We start from the raw sequence: 23,769 nt of genomic DNA on the forward strand, positions 1-23,769 counted from the left end.
CACATGTAGAATGAAAGAGGAAACCCAGGGTCAGATTAGTCGAGAACCAAGGAGGTGGTATTGGCTAGTGGATCCCTCTACAGAAGGGCGTTTCTCTACTGGGGCCTTTTCTGTAGCTCTCAAGGGTGCTCTCTGAAGGAAAAGAGAAAGGACATTCTGACTGTATTTTTGCCAGGGGCCAGGGCCTCCCCCCACACCTTTCCTGATTATTTCTCAATCTATAAAATATATATGTATATTCCCTTAAAAATCCCCCAAAGAGAGGCTCTCCCGCTTTCCACTCACCAAAGCCACTATTGGTATAGGCACACCGAGTATCTGTTCATCCACACACCCAAAGTTGTGACTTTAAATAAAATTAATTTAAAAAATTAGTCACCTTGCCCCCAAGACAGATTCATTAAGCTTTACATTGTTACAAGACATTTTACTGCGATCAAAAATGACTTATTAACAGATACCACTGAAGCACTGTCAGTCAAAAGACGATATTATGGATCTTTAGCTTTTCCTTTGATAAAATCTACTACTGTTCTTCTTGACAAAATTCAAATACAGTTTAATAACACTAACTGCCATTTTCTTCACAATTCTTTTCTCCCCCACAGTGGAATAGGTAAATGGGAATTTGGTTTTTTTTTCTATGTGAGGCTGATCTCTACCTTGTATCCTTCACGGGAGGTAGGAGAGACAAGGGTATGGAAAGCAGACAGGTAAGAAAACCACTCCAACACATCTGAAATAGAGAATAAAAAGTATTTCACAAGTCTCAAAGACAACCTGAAAAAACAACTAGGGTTATAGAGAATGGCATGTGAAAGAAAATCACAGTACCTGATACGGATCAAAAAGTCCTGTTGCACTAGCACTGGAAAAATCAGTGGCATATTCAGAGCCTGAAGTGAAAATAGAAATAAGAGGTTAAAGTCTCTTCAAGGAAAGCAGCTAGCATTTGTAGCAAATGCATATATAAAGTCTTATGAGTATACCCATCCCCAAATTCTTCAGCTTTTCAGTGATTCCAAGTCTCAAAATCAGATTTCTATTTCAAACACCACTCATTTCCCCCTTTTTTTATGGTAACTGGTTAAGTGCTCACTATGTGCCAGGTGCTGGACTAAGCGCTGAGGTGGATACAAGCTAATCAAGGTGGACACAGTCCATGTCCCACGTGAGGTTCACAATCTTAATCCCCACTTTATAGAGTAAAGTAATCCTTGCTTTACAGATGAGGTGATTGAGGCACAGAGAAGTGAAGTGACTTGCCCAAGATCACACAGCAGACAAGTGGCAGGGTCAGGATTAGAACCCAGGTCCTCCAAAACTCAGGCCCATTTCCATTAGGTCACACTGCTTTCTCCAAAAGAGTTTCACAGTACCTAAATTTCAAATTATAGAGCAGTTTTAAAATGCCTTGATTCTGAGACACCCCACCCGGTTTTATTGCTAAAATGGAAACCTATATAATACCAAATTCTCTCTCACTCACCTTTTGTGAGTTTATGCAACAACCAAGTATCAACAGTTCCAAAACAACAATTTTCTGTTTCAACTGCTCTTTGCACCTGGAAAACATAAATTAAATTATGTTCCCCGCCGTTTTGAAACACGCCCATGTCACCCCTACCCAAAAAACTCTCTTGATGCCCACTGCCACCCATCATTCCATCTCCCTTCTACAGTTCCAGTCCAAACTCCTCACACAGGCCTCCACGTCCTCTCCTCCAACTCCCTCCTTGACTTGCTAAATCTCTCTTCTTTCTCCTTTACTCTGCCCATTTTGCTCTTTCCAAAGTCACCAATGAATGACCACCTTCTCCCCAAATCTACTCGCTCCTAATCCTCCTCAATCTCCAAGCTGCCTGTGACACCGTGGACCAGGCCCTTCTGGAAACACTATCTAGCATTGACTTTTCTGACACAGTCACCTGGTTTTCCTACTTTTCAGTTGCTTTTGCTGCTGCTTCTTTTGCTTCTCACTCCTTAGTTCCAGGTGTCCCTCAAGGCTCAGGATTGGGTCCTCTTCCATTTTCAATTTACTGTCACTCCTTTGGGGAGCCCACTCGCTCTCTTAGGTTCGATTTCCACCTCTACACCGACGAACCCCAAATCTATCTCATTAGCCCCAACCTCGCTCCTGTTTTACAGTTTTGCATCTTCTGCCTCCAGGTCTCTCTCCTCTCTGGTCCATATTTCAATTTGTTGCCCAGACCATTTTTCTAAAACATCGTTTCATGTACCTCTCTGCTGCTCGAAAACTGCTAACGATTGTCCGTTATCGGCAATAAGCAGTGTGGATCAGTGGAAAGACCACGGGCTTGGGAGTCAGAGGTCATGGGTTCGAATCCCGGCTCTGCTACTTGTCAGCTGTGTGACTGTGGGCAAGTCACTTCACTTCTCTGGGCCTCAGTTACCTCATCTGTAAAATGGGCATTAAGACTTTGAGCCCCACGTGGGACAACCTGAGCACCTTGCATCCTCCCCAGCGCTTAGAACAGTGCTCTGCACATAGTAAGCCCTTAACAAATACCAACATTATTATTATTCACTACTTTCCTCACTTTCAGATCTGGCTGAAGGCCTTTCACCCTAGCCTCCCACAAATGGCAGTGCGCTGTTCTTGCCTACGCAGTCCCACCGTTCGCTTGCCCTGTCAGTCCCAGCTCTAGAGAGCCACATCCTCTTCAAGCAGTGTGGCCTGCTGATTAGGGCTCGAACCTGGGAGTCAGAAGGAGCCAGGTTCTGGCTCCATCACTTGTCTGCTGACTTTGACCCAAGTCACTTCACTTCTCTGAGCCTCGGTTACCTCAACTAGAAAATGAAGGTTAAGACTGCGAGCCTCATGTCCACGTCTAACCTGAGTAACCTGCGTCTACCCTGTGGCTTAGTACAGTGCCTGGCACATAGAAAGCGCTTAAAAAATACCATTAAAAAAACCCAAAAAACCCAAAACATCCAGCAGAGCTGGGTCTGTTACTGCTCTTATTCTTCCTATTATTGAGACTGGGGCCTGGTTTCTTCCTCCCTACTCCTCATAAGCCCACCATCCTGCACTCTACCTCCTGTTCATCACCTGGCAAATACATGAAAATCCTAAATTTGCCCAATGACTGGTCCCAAACAAAATGCATTTTACAAAGGTACCCATGCACAAGTGAAGCTCAGGCTTTTTCTATGTCCATTCATTCATTCATTCAATAGTATTTTATGAGCGCTTACTATGTGCAGAGCACTGTACTAAGCGCTTGGAATGTCCAGACAAAACACCTTGGATTTTCTAGTGTTTTTATTAATACTGATAATAATAACAACAATAGCAGTATTTGCTAAGCTCTTACTATGTACCAAGCACTGTTCTAAGCGCCGGGGTAGATACCAGGCAATCAGGTTGTCCCACGTGGGGCTCACGGTCTTAATCCCCCTTTTACAGATGAGGTAACTGAGGCACAGAGAAGTGACCTGCCCATGGTCACAGAGCAGACAAGCGGCAGAGGTGGAATTAGAACTCAAGTCCTCTGACTCTCAAGGCTGTGCTCTTGCCACAAGGCCATGCTGCTTCTCATGCTGCTTTTATTTTCCCAAAATGCTTTCGCATCATTTACCTTATTTTATCCTCAAAATGAAATGAGCGAGGAAGAGAAAGAGAAAGAGAGGAAGGTATTATTGTCCCCGTTTCACAAGCAAGGAAATGGAAACTCAAAGAAATTAAGTGACTCATCCAGGGACCCAGTGGGCCAGTTACAGAGCTGGATTAGAACCTCAGTCCCACACACTATCCCTTAGGCCAAGCTGCCTCAATTAATCCTTTCTGACTATTCATTTAGTAGTATTTATTGAGCGCTTACTATGTGCAGAGCACTGTACTAAGCACTTGGAATGTACAATTACCCCGAAGGTTAATGTTGCCTGTCTACCTGTTTTGTTTTGTTGTCTGTCTCCCCCTTCTAGACAGTGAGCCCGCTGCTGGGTAGGGATTGTCTCTATCTGTTGCCGAATTGTACTTTCCAAGCACTTAGTACAGTGCTCTGCACATAGTAAGTGCTCAATAAATACGACTGAATGAATGAATCCTCTAACCACAGTGCGAGTTCTTCTTCCTTGGCACAGGAAGAGAACAAGGCTGTCCCAGACTGCAGAACATAACTTCAGGCAAAAGTTTACATGGTGGGTAGGTAAGGTGAGATGAACTCCTATCCCACAGCGGGTACTGGCCAGATTCCATCTTCCCTGTATAGGTGCACCTCTCCCACAAAGACTCCTCCCTCTAGCCTCACCACCACATACTTACTGGGATTTATTGAGATTATAGCCCCAGACACTGCTGCTGTTACCATCAGCTGCCCATGAGGAGACCAAACATTTCCACACATTCCCAGATGGCCCACAGCCTGGAGTGGGGTGAGAGACCTCCATGTCTCAGAATAATTTTGTCGGGGAGGGAGTGGGAAGAAATCAGGAGGGGCCAGAAGAGATTCCCAAAACTACCTTATCCTTTCCTAATTTCCCCCAAATTAGGAACTGGAGCAGTGTGGAGTCAGTCAGTCAATCATATTTATGGAGCAGTTACTGTGTGCAGAGCACTGTACGTAGCATTGGGAGAGTCCCATATAACAATATAATAGACACATTCCCTGACTCAACGAGCTTACAGTCTAAAGGGAAAGAGCACGAGCTGTCAGGAGAGGAACCTGCCAGGCCCAGGACTCTGACTGCGTGGTCCCAATGGGTGACAGAACAAACCCATCCGTCTTGTGCCCACCTGCTTCCTTGACAGGAAATTTCCCCCTTCAAAGTCTTAGTGAAGGCACATCTCCTCCAAAAGGCCTTCCCAGACTAAGCCCCACTTTTCCTCATCTCCCACTCTCCTTGCTCATCTCCCCTCCCGGCCCCACAGCATCATTTATGTACATATCTATTATTTTATTTATTCATATTCATGTCTATATCCCCCCTCTAGACTATAAACTCGTTGTGGGCAGGGACTGTCACTGTTTTTTGTTGTGTTGTACTTTCCCAAGAGCTTAGTACCATGCTCTGCACACAGTAAGCGCTCAATAATAAGACTAAATGAATGAACGAACAGAGGGGAACAGGCACTTCTCTGCAGCTTCGGGGGGTGCTTGGTTACCCTCCAACCTCAAAGCGCTAATTCAACAACCTGGGCAACATACCCATGCCCTGAAATCATGTACTTTTCGTTCCTAGTCAATAGTGCTGTGCTCCTAAGACTAAACCAAAACTATAAACAACTTTGGAGTTTTCTCGTGGCTTTTTTTTCTACTTGAGTCTACTATAGTTTTTAGCTCTTCCTGCCCAGACCCATACTGACAAAGAAAATGGAGAATTTCAATGATTTCCAAGATTGTTCAGGCCAAAAAGGGGATTTCTGATTGCCCTTTATAAAGCTTTTCAGTATTCCTACAAACGCATTATGTACATCTGCCATGGAAACACTGACACACCTAATCACGTCTGCCAGTTTACAGACTGGCAGATAAGCAATAACAATATGGATTAGCTCACTTTTCCATTTCATTCTGGGAAGAATACTAAATTTGGTCAATTAAAAAGTGAATAACAATGTCAGTATAATTCAAAATAAAAATGTTTTCTTGCCTCAAGTTCACAGAATATTAAAGACCATTGTACCGATTCCTGTAAGTGCTAAAATGGGATTTCTAAATCACTTTACTGGGCAAAATAAGAAGGTGGAAAACTCTGATGGATAACAGTGAGGGAAGTGTAATTTTTTTTTCAGGTCTCTTCAATTAAAAAAGTTTCTAGTAGTACCTTTAGGGGATTTTATCTCAATGAGTTTAACTGTTTAACTCCAACATACCAAACAATAGTTTTATTGAGCACCTATACGCAGAGAGCTGTACTAAGCACTTGGGAGAGTGCAAGAGATACAATTCCTACCTTAGGGAGTTTACAGTTTGAGAAGGGAGTCTGACAGACAAAAGCCATTTACAAATAGGAGGAAAAAAAGCCACACAACAGCTGTCAATAAGAAGAATGGAAGAATAGATAATTTTAAGTTAGTATAAGTCAAAAGTGGTAAGCATAAGTGGTAAAAGTGGTTGTAAACTAGAGCTAACTCTAGTCTGTAACTTCTATGTGGGCAGGGAACGTGTCCCAACTCTGTTACATTGTATTCCCCCAAGTGCTTAGTACAGTGCTCTGCACAAACTAAGTGCTTAATAAATATGATTTATTGATTGATTGGCTGGTGAACAGATGTAACCCAGGAAGATGTAGCTTCCCCGGGCACTGGCTCCGAAAGGGATGGGTTGTCAGGAGGAATCTGAAGACAAGATGCAATCTAGTGGATATGAAGGGATAGAGATCTTTGAGCAAGAGGAAGGGTGTGAGTGAGCAAGAGGTCAGAGGCTGGAAAGTTGAAAATGAGGCACAATGAGAAGGGAAGTTTGTGAGGAATGAAGAGTGTGAGTTGGAGTGTAGTGGAAGAAAACTGATAAACTGACAGAATGCCCTGAAGACAATGGACAGGAGTTTCTGTTTGATGAGGAAGGGATGAGACCACTGCAGAAAAACACTTTAGACAAATGAGCCAGGGAGCAGAATGAACTGTTGGCTGGAGAAGGGAGAGGCAGGACCAGGATGTTGGCCTGTTGAATGTAGAAGAAATGTATCTAGGAAGAGGAGGAGGAGGAAGAGGAGAAAGAGGAGGAACTGGAAAGATTTAGCCACAATGAACATGACAGTTGAAAGATAGAGTGGAGTCACTTTTTAAAAATGGTCTTTATTAAGCACTTACTCTGAACTAAATGCTAGGATAAATAAGGAAACCGGTGGCCTCTTAAACTAATAGTTAAGGACAGCAAGCATCATAATTCCCATTATACAGATGAGGAAACTAAGGCTCAAGGAGGTGAAGTGACTCGCCTGAGGTGAGAGGAATAGAAGTTAGCATTGAGGGGCAAAATCAAAGCCACGAAAAGCGACAGTCAGTCAAAGGAGGAACCAAAAATGTAGGAAGACAACCAGGAGAGAACTGTGTCAGTTAAAACCAAGGTTGGATAGCATTTCCAGAAGAACTCTACAAATTAGTGGGTTACTGTACAAACTGAAAAATAATATTTCTTGCTTCTATTTCAACTCACCAGTATTTAAATTAATTTTGACCCATCATGACAATTAGTTTGCAATCCATTGTAAATTGACATGGAGTAATTCTTCAGCTCATTCGTAATCAGATGTGATATAAATAACAGCAATTATTTCCATTATTATTAGTCCAGAACTCCTCACAAAATGTGTCTTTTCTTTTTCCTCCGGTTTCTTACCTCCATTAGGTTCTGCAAAACCCATGACAGTCTCAAAGAAACATGCTGTGTGGTGAAAGTAAATAAGCTGGCCCCTAAAAGTCGTTTACTTCGAGTGAAAAAATGAAGCACTTTGGAGAAACTGTGAATTGCCTGTTGCAAAAGAATGAAAAAGTTAACTGAATCGTTTTGCAAGATGAGTTTGACTTTCCAACCACATTAAATCACAACTAAGCAAAAGGGAATGGCCAGCCACAGGGAGGCAGGGTAGGGCAGGAAAAGGAAGACAGAGCATCTGTCAGCAGGAGAAAACCAGCAAAGGGAAACCCTGGGGTGGAAGCCTGAGGGCTCCCCCGGAATTATTCTTGCCCCACCCCCTCTGCTGCTGGATGGCAACTGGCCAGAAACTCCTGACCAAAGTTCACCATCTCTGCTGCCTTCATACAACAGAGAGACAGCCTAAACTACTGCATCATAATAATACTAATAACAGTACTTGTTAAGTGCTTACTACGTGCTAGGCACTGTTCTAAGCACTGGGGTAGATATAATAATAATAATAATGTTGGTATTTGTTAAGCGCTTACTATGTGCCGAGCACTGTTCTAAGCGCTGGGTAGACATAGGGGAATCAGGTTGTCCCACGTGGGGCTCACAGTCTTAATCCCCATTTTACAGTTGAGGGAACTGAGGCACAGAGAAGTTAAGTGACTTGCCCACAGTCACACAGCCGACAAGTGGCAGAGCTGGGATTCAAACTCATGAGCCCTGACTCCAAAGCCCGTGCTCTTTCCACTGAGCCACGCTGCTTCTCAGATATAACCAAAGAGACCCTAATGTGTAGGTTTCACTCTCTCTTATGCAGTATTAATTTAATTGAATTAATTAAATGTGTTAAGTTTGTTAATTTCTTGCTTGCTTTGTTCCTACATTCACTTCTTTCTTTTTTACATTCCTTCTACCCTTCCTTTCCCTCCTTCCCTTCTTCTCTCCCTTCCTCTCAGATATAATCTGGTTGGACACAGTCCACATCCCACATGGGGTTCACAGTCTAAGTAGGAGGGAGTAGGACTGAATCCCCATTTAACAAAGGTAACCGAGGCACAGAAGTTGAGTGATTTGGCCAAGGTAACACAGCAAACACATAGCAGAGCTGGAGGTAGAACCAGGTCCTCTGACTCTCAAACCCGTGCTCTTTCCACTAGGCCAAGCTGCTTCTGAAAGGAAGGGAGGAAGGGAGAGAAGAAGGGAAGGAGGGAAAAGAAGGGTAGAAGGAATGTAAAAAAGAAAGAAGTGAATGTAGGAACAAAGCAAGCAAGAATTAACAAACTTAACACATTTAATTAATTCAATTAAATTAATACTGCATAAGAGAGAGTGAAACCTACACATTAGGGTCTCTTTGGTTATTCTAGAGCTTTTACTTTGCCTTTACTTCTGTAGAGCCAAGTGTGTACATCCCCAACTACAAAGCCCTCTGAAAATCCAGATCTATCCCCGCCTGGGGCACGCTCGAGCTAATTTCCGCTACAACTAGTGTGTCATCCCAATGACCACCACTAGACCTTAAATATCTAATGATTTAACTACCCCATGTATTTACTTATTCACCCATTCTAATTGTATCTAAACTCTTCCTCCTGCTCTCACAATAAGCACACAAATGCATGCCTGGACATCTCTCCCATTAGACTGCAAATTCCTTGAGGGCAGGGACCCCTCTAGACTGTAAGCTCGTGTGGAAGGAACATGTCTACCAACTCTGTTGTACTGTACTCTCCCAAGAGTCAAGTCAATCATATTTACTGAGCACCTACTGCATGCAGAGCACGTATTCATTAAGGGCTTAACTCTGTGTGCCAGGCACTGTACTAAGCGTTGGGGTGGATACAAGCAAATCGGGTTGGACACAGTCCCTGTCCTACATGGGGCTCACTCAATCCCCATTTTACAGATGAGGGAACTGAGGTACAGAGAAGTGAAGTGACTTGCCCAAGGTCACACAGCAGACAAGTGGCAGAGCCGGGATTAGAACTGTACTAAGAGCTTGAGAGAGTACAAAAGAACAGACACGAACTTAGTAAAGTGCTCTGCACATAATAAGCACTCAATAAATACTACTGATTGCTCCATTTGTATTTTTTACTTTACTTGAATTTTCACCCCTTGCAGTGGAAGAATGGGGCTTCTCTCCTTCAGTGGTCAGCAGGAAGAAGAGGGGAGACCCAGTTACTGAGTGTCTTTGCACTGGCCTCAAAAACCTTGGTTCTTCTCAATTCAAAACAACCTCAAAATCACTAATCCTCTGATGGATTACGATTTTCTACTGTATAGTAAGTACTTGAAAATCAGGAGTTGGGATTATTTCACAAGTGTGCCTACACTGTGTTCTAAATTAATCTGAACAAGATGAAACTGATAACCCCTTTCGGCCTCAGCTTTGTTTCTCAATACTCTGATCCTTCAAATGGAAAAATCCACATCTGGACTAATACAAAGCCAGTCTTGGAACAGAGACTTTCAGTCAACTCTAGAGTTAAAAGCACTATCTGCCCTGAGGAGAGTAAGACTAATAACTGTAGTATTTGTTAAGCACATACTATGTGCCAAGTACTGTACACAGTCTCTGTCCCACAATCTAAGGGAGAGGGAGAAGAGGTTTTGAATCCCCATTTTACAGATGAGGAAATTGAGGTTCAGAGAAGGGAAGTGACTTGTTCAAGGTCCTACAGTAGGCAAGTGATGAAGCCAGGAGCCCCAAGTCTCTGTTTAGCTGTGCTCTTTCCACTAGGCCAAGCTGCTTCCCTGATTCTTTTCAACTTCAGGCAGTCAAGAAATCTAACACCAATTTCTGAGTTGAGCTGATTAAACCCCTCATCTTTTATCATAATCTGGGCTCACCATATTCTATCTCCCTACACTGTGATCTGTGAGCAAGACTAAGATCTGCACACCCTGCAATACACCAGGCTTCAGTAAAGTGTCTGCAATATCTGCAGTAAAGCAGACAGTCCAGTAATCCACGTTCCTACGTGGGTTCAGTTGGATACAGATAAAACAAAGAAGCAGCGTAGGCTAATGGAAAGAGCACGGGCCTGGGAATCAGAAGACCTGGGTTCTAATCTTGGCTCTGCCAGTTGCCTGCTAAGTGACCTTCACCTCACTTTTCTGGGCCACAACTGCCTTATCTATAAAAGGGGGATTCAATACCCGCTCTCCCTGCCGCTTAGACCATGAGCCTTGTGTGCTACAAGATTCTGTCTGACTTGATGATCATTTGACTTTCCAACCACACTAAAATGCAACTAAGAGGAAGGGAGTGGCTTTTGACTTTAGTACTGTGCTTGGTTTATAGTAAGTTCTTTCCTACCACTATCATTATTATTGTTACCAAAACATCCGTGGATGTGGGTAGCAATTATTCATTTACTCTTTGCAGGGGGAAAGCTAATAGGAAATGTAATTAGCTTTGATCCTTTCTCCTCTGTAGCATCCCCTAGGAAGTCCTCGTATACCTAAATGAGCACCGTCTCCAATTCTGATCTGGAAAGAGAAGGGCTATTGGACCTGCTTTATTTCTGAGCTCCATTTGGTCTTCTGACAGCAGCAAACCTGCACCCAATGCATGCTACTGATCTGGGCCGGCCTCCCTTGGGTGGGTTGGGGAGAGGATTTAGCAGGGCTGTACTCTCCCAAGTGCTTAGTACAGTGCTCTGCACACGGTAAGTGCTCAATAAATACCACTGAATGAAGGCACCTTCTTGCTCTGGATAGGCAGATCTTGAGTCCAGTAGGACAAGTCACAAATGTAGGTCAGGCTGGGTAATTAGACCTTCTTGGTGGGTGTGGACTCGGGTAATAATAATAATAATATTTTTAAGAACTTACTATGGGCCGAGCACTGTGCTCGATATAGATATAAGATAATAAATTGGATATGATTTCTGTCCCATCCAGGTCTTACCGTTTAACAGGGAGAAGAACAGGTATTTTATCCCCACTGTACAGATGAGGAAACAGAGGTACTGAAAAGTTATGGACTCACCTGAAGCCATGGTACAGGACAGGGACTGAGACGGGCTAGAACCTGGGGCTCGTAACTTCCAGACCTGGGCTTTTTCCATTAAGTCATGCTCAGGTATGGGAGCGAGATGAAGTATTCATTCAAGTCTCTCACAGGGACCTTGTGCTCCAGAAAATTTTAGGCACCAGAAAATTTTCAGGGCTATGATTTGTTCTTCTACCTTCTTATGAGTAAAAAGAATGTCACTGCAGACTGACAGGAAAGGGGCTCAGAGATGAGCCTTACATTTGATCTTTGCAGCAATCTAGAGCCCACAGAACCCAGTATTGATAATAATCTTCAAGTAACGTAGAGATTCACTGTAGCCTAGCGGAAAGAGCACGGGCCTGGGAATTAAAAGGGTCTCGGGTCTGATCCCGGATCTCCCGCTTGTGGGACCTTGGGTGAGTCACTTCACTTCTCTGTGCCCCAGGTACCTCATCTGTAAAAGGGGGATTAATACTGTGAGTCCCTTGTGGGAAAGGGAGAGTGTCCAACCCGATTATCTTCTATCTACCTCAGTGCTTGGTACAGTGCCTCTCACGTAGGAAGAGTTTAACAAATACCACTTAAAAAAAACTGAAAAAAAAAAACCATCCTTCATTCGGTACTACCCTAATAGCTCCACCGATATGTGCGACTCATCTTAAGAATATAAGATCTAAGGATAGAAACTGTGCCTTTAAGGGCATGACCATCAGCACCTAGAACATGGTGGGGGTTCAGAAAAGGTTAATTGTGGAATAAATGGATGGGTAGGTTGCCTCAGAAATGATAGCATTTCACTGGTCAAATTATATGACTGATGCCACTGCTGAAGTGCAGTGGGAGGAATGGCACTAAAAAGAAAATTTTAAAAAGAAAGGTCAACTTGGTTCCTTTGAACTTGAGGCTATTTTAAAAATCAGATGATCTTACACTTATCCCACTGATTTTGCTCCATGGTTCTAGGAAATGAAATTAATTAGTCCATAACATACATGCCATGGAAAGTTCCCATCCACTAAAATTGACAAAATACTTAAACCAGGGTATTACTGCAACAGGAGCTGCTGATTTGCATCTGGGAAAAAACACGCTAGCTAGAATCCAAACCGTATGTTTCAATCCTCTGGGTCATACGATCCAATGTGAGGTTCAAGACACGGAGTTCAAGAGCCACACTGAAACCCGTGGTGTGGGGATGGCAGGGAGGGGAGAGGGAGGTTCCGCACAGTGGCTCTGCCACTTGTTTGCTGTGTGACCTTGGACAAGTCACTTCACTTCTCTGTGCCTCAGTTCCCTCATCTGTAAAATGGGGATGAGGAATGTGAGCCCCATGTGGGACATGGACTGTGTCCTTCCTGATTAGCTTGTAATTACCACAGCACTTAATACAGTGCCCGAAACATAGTAAGCACTTAACTAATACCATTAATTTTTTTTAAAAAAAGAATCCCTAGTACATTCCACACCACCTCTTAGAAGCCATTCAGGACTAGGGAACAGGCAGATCAGCATGATGCTGACACTGGCTTCTCGCTCTACCCACAGTGTGGTATTGTTCATTTAAGCTAGAGGAAGGAAGCAGCTCAGAACACGCACCCTTGTTACTCTACTGTCCTACTCCGAAAGCTTCCCCACACCGTAATTCCTTCATGATTTCCTAATCTAGAGACCAGCACAGACCAAATAAAAAACTAACGAAACTGGTATGGGATTAGACCCTCGGAAGGTGCCTTTCATTTAGTACTTTGTTTTACTAGGGCATCGGCGTGCCCTGGGAAAAAATGCTGACATACAGGAACTGCCCTTTATCACCGGCAGGCATTTCTGATCTCTCAAAAGCTGAGAATATGGTATGCAAACACTCCAAACTGAACAGAATCTGGCAATGAGCACTATTTCTAGTATCTGGTGTGGAGTGGGTAGAGGGAAGAAGAAAAGGGAGAATGAGATAGGCTTGGAGGGGAAGCAGAAATCCTCTAGATCCCTGAAAATAGGGAGGAAAAGGGAAATTGGATCTGCTCATCTATTCTCCAAATCAGGGAATAAGGCCAGGGCCCAATGATATTTGAAGTTCAAAAAAAAACAAGTCATGAAATTTGAAGTTAAGGGTGATACTATGAACTGTATTATCCAGATAATTTGCAGGGGCAAATGGATCTATTTAGAGAGGGTCAGTGGAAAGAGCACGGGCTTTGGAGTCAGAGGTCATGGGTTCGAATCCCGGCTCGGCCACTTGTCAGCTGTGTGACTGTGGGCAAGTCACTTCACTTCTCTGTGCTTCAGTTACCTCATCTGTAAAATGGGGATGAAGACTGTGAGCCCCACGTGGGACAGCCTGATTCCCCTGTGTCTACCCCAGCGCTTAGAACAGTGCTCGGCACATAGTAAGCGCTTAACAAATACCAACATTATTATTATTATTATTACATCTTCATTATATTTGAGAGATAGATATATCTCTACATAGATAAATTATTACACTGCTTTTCACCAAGGAACTAAATCTTTCTCTGAGAGTTATACTCTCAAAGAATTTAACAATTCCCTATACTATATATAAATGCCACTTCTCTGGACAAAGATCTATTATAGCACCTCACAGAAAAGGCTTATCTTTTTTAAAAGGACAATGAAATCTTGTGTGAAAAAGAATACATTATCTACATTGGTAAAACCACACCTAAATTACCTTCATTAGAAAAGAATTGTTCCAGGATTTGACCAGGTCAGATGCCCTGAGGTCTTGCCAACTAATGAAGTTGTGGAAAGGATTTCCTGTCGTCCTGAGAAACAAGAAAAGAGAAAAGAGTATCTTAATACTCTCATCACAAATCATAGAAAAGACTACCAAAAGCAATAACACACCCCACTACAAAAAAATAAACTTTAAAAGCAAGGCAGAATATCGACTGCCAATATAATACAGCCAGTTGGCTGTTCTGAAATTTAGATATTTCCTTTGGAGAACTGATTTCTCCCCCTTCAGACTCATCACAAAGGTGGAGATTCCCTGGGGCAAACTTGACTTTTAAAACCAGGATAACAGACATTTGTTGGGCCTGCCCTGTGAAAATGATACCATTCATTCATTTGTTCAATCCTATTTATTGAGCACTTACCGTGTGCAAAGCACTGTACTAAGTGCTTGGGAGAGTACAGTATAACAACAGTCTCATTCCTGCCCACAATGAGCTTACAGTCTAGAGGGAGACACACACATTAGTATAAATAAATGATAAATAAATAAATTACAGATATATACATATGTGCTGTGGGGATGGGAAGGAGGATGAATAAAGGAGCAAGTAAGAGCGGCACCGAAGGGAGTGGGAGAAGAGGAGAGGAGGGCTTAGTCAGGGAAGGCTTCTTGAAGGAGATATTCTAGTTCTAATGGATCTGGTTCTAATGTTCTGCCTCAGAGTCATCCCAGAATTTAAACCCATTATTTTTCTCCACACGTTGCCAGTTATAAATGATCAACAAATAACAAATTCTTATACTAGATAAGAATTCCAGGCTATACCCTCTGGCCTGGAACATCCTCCCCATTCAAATCCAACAGACACTTCCCTCTCCCCCTACCTTCAAAGCCTTATTAAAATCACATCTCCTCCAAGAAGGCTTTCCCAACTAAGCTCTCATTTTCCCTACTTGCTCTCTCTTTTGTATCACCCTTGCATTTGAATCTGTACCCTTGAAGCACTTGATATTCATTCTACCTTCGGCCCCACAGCACTTAGGCACATATCCGTATTTTATTTTAATGTCCATCTCCCTCTCTAGAGTGTAAGCTCCTGTGGGCAGGAAACATGTCAACCAGCTCTCCTGTACTGTACTCTCCCAAGCGCTCAGTACAGCACTCTGCACACCATAAGCGATCAACAGATAGCACTGACTGAGTGACTAGGTATACTTTATGTTCTTAAAAATGGGAAACTGTAAAAAAAGGTTTTATTACAGCCAGCCATTTTAGGAAGTCGATTCTCCTGTAACACAAGGGTCACGTTCCCGAAAAAAAGCATGCTTAAGGAAAAATTCATGCTATAGCATCCATGCCTTGGCCCACATTGAACGTTATATACTCAACTCTTTCTCCCTACATCACAATCTAGGTTTTATTCAGCTGGTCATTATTGGAAGAAGGTTTCTTAATTCCTCAATAGTGTTCATTCATTCATTCATATTTATTGAGCGCTTCCAGGGTGCAAAGCACTGTACTGAGCACTTGGGAGAGTACAATAGAACAATAAACAAACACATTCCCTGCCCTCAATGAGCTAACCAAAATGCATAATGAAAACACGTTAGGGGAGATCTGATGCCAACCAGTAAAAATTGGCAGTTGGAGCTTTTTCACAAAAATATCTTGCAGTAGTTTTTAAGTGGGTTTCCATCTCGCTAACTGAATTTCAGGTTTTCCAATTCTGAGCCCTTATCCAAATTCACTATGGCCCTAAGGGGCTTAAGGGTTCTCCTCAGAGTCCAAGCAAGCAACAACGGGAAAGAGGGTAGCATGAAACTATTACATGGAAAAGCAGAGAAACCTATCTGCACCATTTCAATCTTTTCAGTCTTTCCATGCCAAACTGTAACCCGAAATGCAGGGAACATGTGTACCAACTCTGTTAGACTGTACTCTCTCAAGTGCTTAATACAGTCCTCTACGCACAGTAAAGCACTCAATAGTATTGATTAATAGAGAGTAGCAAGTCTTCTTGATTTTTCTATGAGGGTTACAGTTAGTATAAACATATAAAGATGTTTCCATAAATAACTGGTCTCTGATCTCAACAACTGTGCACATTAAAGGTTTTTTTTTTCAATCACACATCAAAATGTTTTTCTAGGCTTGTTCAATGATGTTCCACGTCAACAGGGCACGACAGGCCTTTTACTTCACGGATCCCATTACTTGGCAATTAATATTAGGGGGATACCCTTAGCCTTCGGGAACCCCCAGTGAGGAAAATGATGACATCGGAGGGCTGGGAGGAGTAGAAGGATGGATCACTTGGGTTCAACCCTGCCTCCTTTTGTTGGTCTGCGCCATACATTTCCTGGCTCACTAGACCACAATGCAAAGCCTTAGACTAAAGACAAAAGCTCATTCCTCATTTAATTAGCAATTAGCCAGAAGTGGAATTACCAAGCATGCAAGAGTTCTCTGAGTCAGTAATTGCTCAAATGCCTCAAGGGGGTGGGAGGGAGTAAAATGGGGACTCTGTAGCCTCAAAAATGGTATACATCCAAGGCTTCCTTTCTTACCTTCTAGTTAATATTTAGACAACATTGCTTATTGACTTAAAATGCAGTAAGAATAATAGAGGAAGACTGTCTTCTCCCTTCTCACAGACCCAAATTCAGGAATTAGTTGGCACACCTACTCCCAAACCGAGTTTTTTGAAATTCACCAAGGTTGAGGTTTCTTCTGTTTACTCAAACAGTACTGTGATGCCTGCAGCTCAATTTGCTATAAGTTGTCCTGTTTCCCTAGTTGTAGGAAAGAAGATGAACCAACAGGTGTTTACTAAGCATTTACCACGTGCAGAACAATGTACTAAGCGCTTGGGAGAGTACAAGAGAACATAGCTGGTAGATCCGTTCCCTGCCCATGTTAGCTGGCTTGTCCCTTTTGGCAAATGCTACCCACCTGGACTTGTGGAATCACCCGCCAAATCCATATTTCTGATCTGGGAAGATCAATGCAACTTGGCCTTCCCAGAGTTTCTTCTAGACTGGAAGCTCATTACGGGCAGGGAACGTGTCTGCTAATTCTGTTCCACTGAACTCTTCCAAGGGCCTAGTACAGTGCTCTGCAATGTAGTAAACGTTCAATAAATACCAATGATTAACTTACGCCTAACTATAGGGAGACAGCATGCCTGGAACCTTGGCACTGTCCTTGATCCATCTCTCTCACTCAACTTGCATATTCGAACTGTCACCAAATCCTCTTGGTTCTACCTTCACCACATCTCTAGAATCCACCATTTCCTCTCCATCCAAACTGCTACGCTGGTCCAAGCACTTGTCGTATACTGCCTCGACCAGGCGACAGTCTCCTCGCTGACCTCCCTGCCTCTGGTCTCTCGCCCATTCCAGTCCATATTTCACTCTTCTGCCCAGATCACTTTTCTACAGATCTGTTCGGCATACATCTTCCCACTCTTCAAAAACCTCAAATGGTTGCCCATCTGTCAGTATATGTAAAAGAAACTCCTTGTCATTGGCTTTATGGCACTCAGACAGCTCCCCTCTTCCTACCTAACGCCACTCTTCTCCCACTACAACTCAGCCTTCACACTTTGCTCCTCTAACACCAACCTTATGTACCTCCAGCTCATCTCTCCCGCCATCAACCCCTTGCTCACATCTTCCCTTCCACCTGGAACTCCTTCCCCCGAATATTGACCGACCATCACTTTCCCCATATTCAAAGCTTTACTACAATCACATCACCTCCAAGAAGCCTTCCCCGACTAAGCTCTCTTCTCCCCACCTCTCCCTGCCCTCTGCATCATCTGTGCATTTGGATCTGTACCATTCCAGGTACTTTGATACTCCGCCTTCACCGGCACAGCACTTATGTATAGACCCATATACTCTACTGCTTCCCCATTTGTAATTTAACATCTGTCTCCCCTTCTAGTCTTTAAGGACAGGATCATGTCTACTAATTCCACTGTAATAATAATAATAGTGGTATTTGTTAGGTGCTTACTATGTGCCAGGGACCCTACTAAGCCCTATATAATATAAGGTTATCAGGTTGGACACAGTCCCCATGCCACAAGGGGCTCACGATCTTAATCTCTGATTAACAGATGAGGTAACTAAGGCACAGAGAAGTAGAGACAAGATGACGACAAGTGGCGGAGCCAGGATTAGAACCTGGGCCCTTCTGACTCCCAGGCCCGTGCTCTATCCACCAGGCCACGCTACTTCTCACTCTACCAAACACAAACCAGTGCTCTGCAGACAGGAAATGCTCAATTAATACCAGTGATTGACTGATCCTACTTGAACATGAAATCCCAGATTGGAGACTGCCTGACCAACTGCTGACCAATTGATCTGATATTACGTCTACTCCGGTGCTTAGCATAGTACTTGGCACAGAGTAAGCACTTCAGAAATACCACCTTTAGTAGTATTAACTGATGAAAACATCGCAATTAGACCGGTCCTAGTCTTGGAACACAAAGGTCATCTCAGGGCTGGAAATAGGATGCAGGCATCTTGGTCCTCTGCAGCCAAGCACCACTTGACTGTAAGCTTCTCAAGGGGCAGGAATAGGTTTCACCAACTCTACTGTTATTACAGCTATTACAGTGCTCTGCACACAGTAACCAGTCAATAAATATCACTGATTGATTGACTGTCTTGGAGGCACCCAACAATGAAAAACAGGCAAAAGAGCAAGAATAGCAAACATTTTTGCTACTGCCTTTGATAGATAACCCAGGTTCTTTCCTCGATACACCTACTGTAACAAGTGGCCTCACAGATAGCTAAGAAACTGGGGTAGAGAGGATTTAACATATCAAAAAGACAAATATTATTTCTATTCCTATTATATGTTAACATATATATTGTCTTTCATATTTCAAGACACTAACTAAAAAAACATATTTACTGACTCTATAGATTAAAATGCTACACCCATACTTTTCAATGAATATGTAATTCTCAGTTCCTAAGGATTAAAAAACAAAAACCAAAAAAAAAACTACCACAATCTACCCAAATCAGAAAACAAACCAAGCTTGATTCAAATCATAAATTCTTGGTTCCTTTTCGGGGGTGTGTGTTTGTCCTTTTTGTCACTTCAAAAATGTGAACATTCCCTCTTACCTAACATTGCCTCAAAAGACAATAAAGTGAAGACTGCTAATCTCTGATGAAAATCCAAACTATTCAAATATGGAAGATCCCAGAAATTGCCCCTAAATTCTCAAATCTTTTCTCATTTAGTTTGACATTTACAAGTAATAATTAATTTCAAATGCCAAAGTGCACAGTTGGCTCAATTCAGAAACTGACATCTTCATTTTCCTGACAGCTTTGTTTACCACACCCAAAAAACAAAAGAGAAAAAATCCAGTCTTCATATGCAACACCTTCAATGTTGGTGTTAGGTCTTCTTTAAAAAATTTCCTGGAACTCAAAGTTTATCTATAGGACCTCTAATTAGCGCACTCTAATATTCACTGGCAAAATGCCTTTGAAACAGTCCCATGGCTGGAAAAATAACCCTATTACCAATAGCTCACGTTCTTTCAAGACACAGTAGAATGGGACAGCCGGATGGGAAATGTGCTCTTTACACAATAATGTAATGGGACAAAGCGATATTATTGACAGTACTTAATAAACTTTCAGATTTAACACATGAAATTTTGACAAGTCATCAGACTTAAGGGCCAGGGACATCAAACTAAATTAATAATAATAATAATAATAATAATGTTGGTATTGTTAAGCACTTATCATGTGCAGAACACTGTTCTAAGTGCTGGGGTAGACACAGGGTAATCGGGTTGTCCCATGTGAGGCTCACAGCTAATCCCCATTTTACAGATGAGGTAACTGAGGCACAGAGAAGTTATGTGACTTGCCCACAGTCATACAGCTGACAAGTGGCAGAGCCGGGATTTGAACCCATGACCGCTGACTCCCAAGCCCGGGCTCTTTCCACTGAGCCACGCTGGTAACTTGGAAAGGTTAGAAACTTCAAACTTCAATCTAATCCAATTGAAGTTTGAATTAGATTCAGTTGAAATCTAACTGAATTCCAAGACATTGGAATGGGTTAAATTTGTTCCCCAAAAGGGCTTGTGACTTCAGAAAAATCAAAGTAATGTAAGGGAGGGAAAATGCAAACTGAAAATACCTATAATCTGTGCAGTAATCACTTAAAATCAACACGCAGGCAGGAATGCTGGCTCGGCTGGTGTTGGAGACTAGTCACCAGCCCACACTCTGTGACTCTGGAAAATGAGTCACCAGCGCTTCTTGCTGGTATGGGGCGAGTCAGCTGTTGCTTGGACTACACCTAAAAGTTGCCTAGCCCTGCTCCTGCCTGCTCAGGATTGAAGAACAGGCCTCGTACTTTCTGAAAAAGGTAGACACACCTGTGTGGGGCACGGAGTGTGTGTGTGGGGGTCCTCTCGTGACATGCTGCTGAGACTGTTCTCTTAATGCAGGGAAGATGTAGATAATACCACTCCCATCCAACTTCAATTCAGGAGAAGGCCCGATGGAGAGGGGCCCTGGCAGACACATTCCCAAGTGGGCACAAAAATGACTGCCAAGAGTGTCATGGGTTTGAATCCCTGTGGGCAAGTCACTTCACTTCTCCGTGCCTGTTACCTCATCTGTAAAATGGGGGTTAACTGCGAGCCTCACGTGGGACAATCTGATTACCCTGTATCTACCCCAGTGCTTAGAAGAGTGCTCTGCACATAGTAAGCGCTTAACAAATACCAATATTATTAAAATCTCCAGTTGGGAATCACCTTGAAGAGGGTGTTCGATCTCACGATCGTTTGTTACAATTTGATCTGGGGCCCAAGTAAGATATTACAATTTGATGCCCCATCTGGTAGAGGGGAAGCTGGGGCATTCTGGGGTAGGGATGGGCAAAATACAACCTACGCGTGAAAATCAGGCCAACAGGCAACAGCTGTTCCAAGTGATCAACAGAGGAAGCACCCAATTTCACTTGGAACAGCTAAAACGGGCTCTGAGGCCTGCCAAGACGGGGCTGCATTCTGCAGTGAAAGCAAATTAGGAACATCCAAGGATGGAAACACAGACATGTAGACATGTCTGTCTCTCCTAGGTACTCTGCCTGACTCTTTTATTATTATTATTATATTTAAGTGCTTACTATGTGTCAAGTGCTGCTCTAAGCATTAGGGAAGATATAAAATAATCAGGTTGGACACAGTCCCTGTCCCACATGGGACTCAAAGTCTAAGTAGACAACTGACCATGGCAACTGGAAGGTTTGTGTGCAACCAGCAGGTGGTTGATATCAGATCTCTTCATCTAATAATCTGCTTCATCCCAGCTCGTTCTTCGCTTAAGCTATCCTATTTGTTCCTCGCTATTGTTCCTCCCAACTCTAAACTTTTGAGCATTCCTTTCCTCGGGCGTGAAGTTCTCATCCACCTCAAATCCACCAGACCACGTCCCTCCTCATCTTCAACACTCTTCTGGAAACCCACGTCCCCAACTTATTTCTACCTCCCCTCATCACGTCACTCCAAATAGCCACCATTAGCTATGCACATTAGCTACGCACCATCATTAGCTATGCATTACTTATGCACACAATCAGTGTAGGAAATTTCACTTGGTTATTCATTTAATCATTTATTCCACATTTTTGTTATTTACCTTGGACAATTCATTTAACTTCTCAGTGCCTCAGTTGCCTCATCTGTAAAATGGGAATTGACTATCTGTTCTCCCTCCCACCTGGACTGTGAGCCCCATGTGGGACAAGGACTGTGAACCACCTGATTAACTTGTATCTACCCCAGAGCTTAGAACAGTGCTTGACACATAGAGTTTTACAAATACCATAAAAAAGTATCAGTTCCTGTTCCAACTGTGTCAACTACATAAATGGAATCAATCAGTCAAGGCCTGGTGGCATAAGCATGGGCTTGGGAGTCAGAGGACACGGGTTCTAATCCTGGCTCTGCCACTTGTCTGCTGTGTGACCTTGGGCAAACCACTTCACTTCTCTGTGCCTCAGTTAACTTATCTGTAAAATGGGGTTTAAGACTGTGAGCCCCATGCGGGACAATGTGATTACCTTGTTTGTATCTACAAGAACAGTGCTTGGCACATACTAAGCACTTAACAAATACCATAATTATTATTATTCATACAATTTTTGTGTGCTGGTTTTCACCCTTAAAATCCTTGAGGGCAGTGACTGAACCTCACTCCCACTGCACTCTCCCAGCCTAGTACAATGTTCAGCCTTTGTTATCAATCAATCAATGCTCTTTATTGAGTGTCTACTGGGTACACAGTAGGTGCTCACTAAATTCTATTGATTGGCTATTAAGTTTAATAAGTATGCCACTACCTTTAATAGCACCCTTTGCTCTCCCTCCACCTTCGCTCTACAGAACTTACATATATATTTGTAATTTTATTTATTTGTATTGATATCTGTCTCCTCCCCCAGACTGTGAGCTCATTGTGGGTAGAGAATGTCAATGCTTGTTGTTGTACTATACTTTCCCAAGTGCTTAGGATAGTGCTCTGCGCATAGTAAATGCTTAATATAATTGATTGAATGCATGAATGAATGAAAGCACATGCCTCGTCTCAAGGGATGGTTTTGCAATCGTTCGTGGTAGAAAGTGAGGAAAGAATACCCCCAACCATGTCCTGACAGTACCAGCATCCAGGCACAGGATATTTTAACAGTCCTTAGAAATACTTTGGTTTGTGCTGGACATAGAGGAAAAGTCAGCCATTAGCCACTGGTCAGCTCCCTTGAAAGACCTTATCACCCTGGCTCTAAGAAAAAGAGCTTCATAGACTGGTAACTTGCTTATCCTGATGCAACTGAAGAATGCGTGGCTTAGTGGAAGGAGCGTGGGCTTGGGAGTCAGTGGTCATGGGTTCTAATCCTGGCTCCGCCACTTGTCAGCTGTGTGACTTTGGGCAAGTCACTTAACTTCTCTGGGCCTCAGTTACCTCATCTGTAAAGTGGGGATTAAAACAATGAGCCCCACGTGGGACCACCTAATTACCTTGTATCTACCCCGGTGTTTAGAACAGTGCTTGGCACAAAGTAGGTGCTTAACAAATACCATCACTACTATTATGACCCTGGGGAACACATTTCTTCAGACTTGGGAGCTATGTACTGAAGAATCAGACTCTGGTATATTTTCAGCCTACAGAATAAAGGCATCCTCCACAGTATAGAAAAAACCGGAAGCAATACCTGCTGATGTTTGATCTCTTAGCCCCAGGTTATAGCCAGCCCCCCCCCCCCCCCAAAATGCATACCGCCCAGGGATATTATGTTAATGATTGACACCTTGCCATCCAATGCATCACTGCAAGATGCCAATCAATTAGTATGTATTGATCACCTACTGTATGCAACTTCAAGTCATATAGGGCAATGTATGAATTGTATGCAGGGTACTGTACTAAATGCTTGGGAGAAAATTACAGAATTAATGCCAAAACAGATGATGAAGTTATGGTCTCTCAACCACCAGCTAAAACTTGAGGAATAAGAAGTCTTGGACCAATTTTACTGAAAGCAGATGAATTTATAATTCCTAAATTCACATCACTAAAATCCGCCCTTTCCTCTGCATTCCAATTGCTACCATGTTAATACAATCACTCATCCTATCCCACCTGGATGACCTTACCTGCTGACCT

At 43.0% G+C, this 23,769-nt stretch overlaps 1 protein-coding gene across 1 annotated transcript in view; it reads right to left on the bottom strand.

The window, feature by feature from the left end:
• The window catches only part of GK5 (glycerol kinase 5), a 75,156-nt gene that overhangs the window by 21,632 nt on the left and 29,755 nt on the right, over positions 1 to 23,769 (bottom strand). The window contains exons 4-9 of the mRNA XM_029070447.2: positions 14,027 to 14,120; positions 7,308 to 7,439; positions 1,490 to 1,565; positions 835 to 896; positions 663 to 736; positions 286 to 346 (exon numbers count right to left, since the gene is read on the bottom strand). Of these exons, the coding sequence (XP_028926280.1) occupies positions 286 to 346; positions 663 to 736; positions 835 to 896; positions 1,490 to 1,565; positions 7,308 to 7,439; positions 14,027 to 14,120 (499 nt within the window). The remainder of the gene's footprint in view (positions 1 to 285; positions 347 to 662; positions 737 to 834; positions 897 to 1,489; positions 1,566 to 7,307; positions 7,440 to 14,026; positions 14,121 to 23,769) is intronic.

Source organism: Ornithorhynchus anatinus, chromosome 1 (assembly GCF_004115215.2).
Source record: "Ornithorhynchus anatinus isolate Pmale09 chromosome 1, mOrnAna1.pri.v4, whole genome shotgun sequence".
In the NCBI taxonomy this organism is placed as follows: Eukaryota; Metazoa; Chordata; class Mammalia; order Monotremata; family Ornithorhynchidae; genus Ornithorhynchus; species Ornithorhynchus anatinus.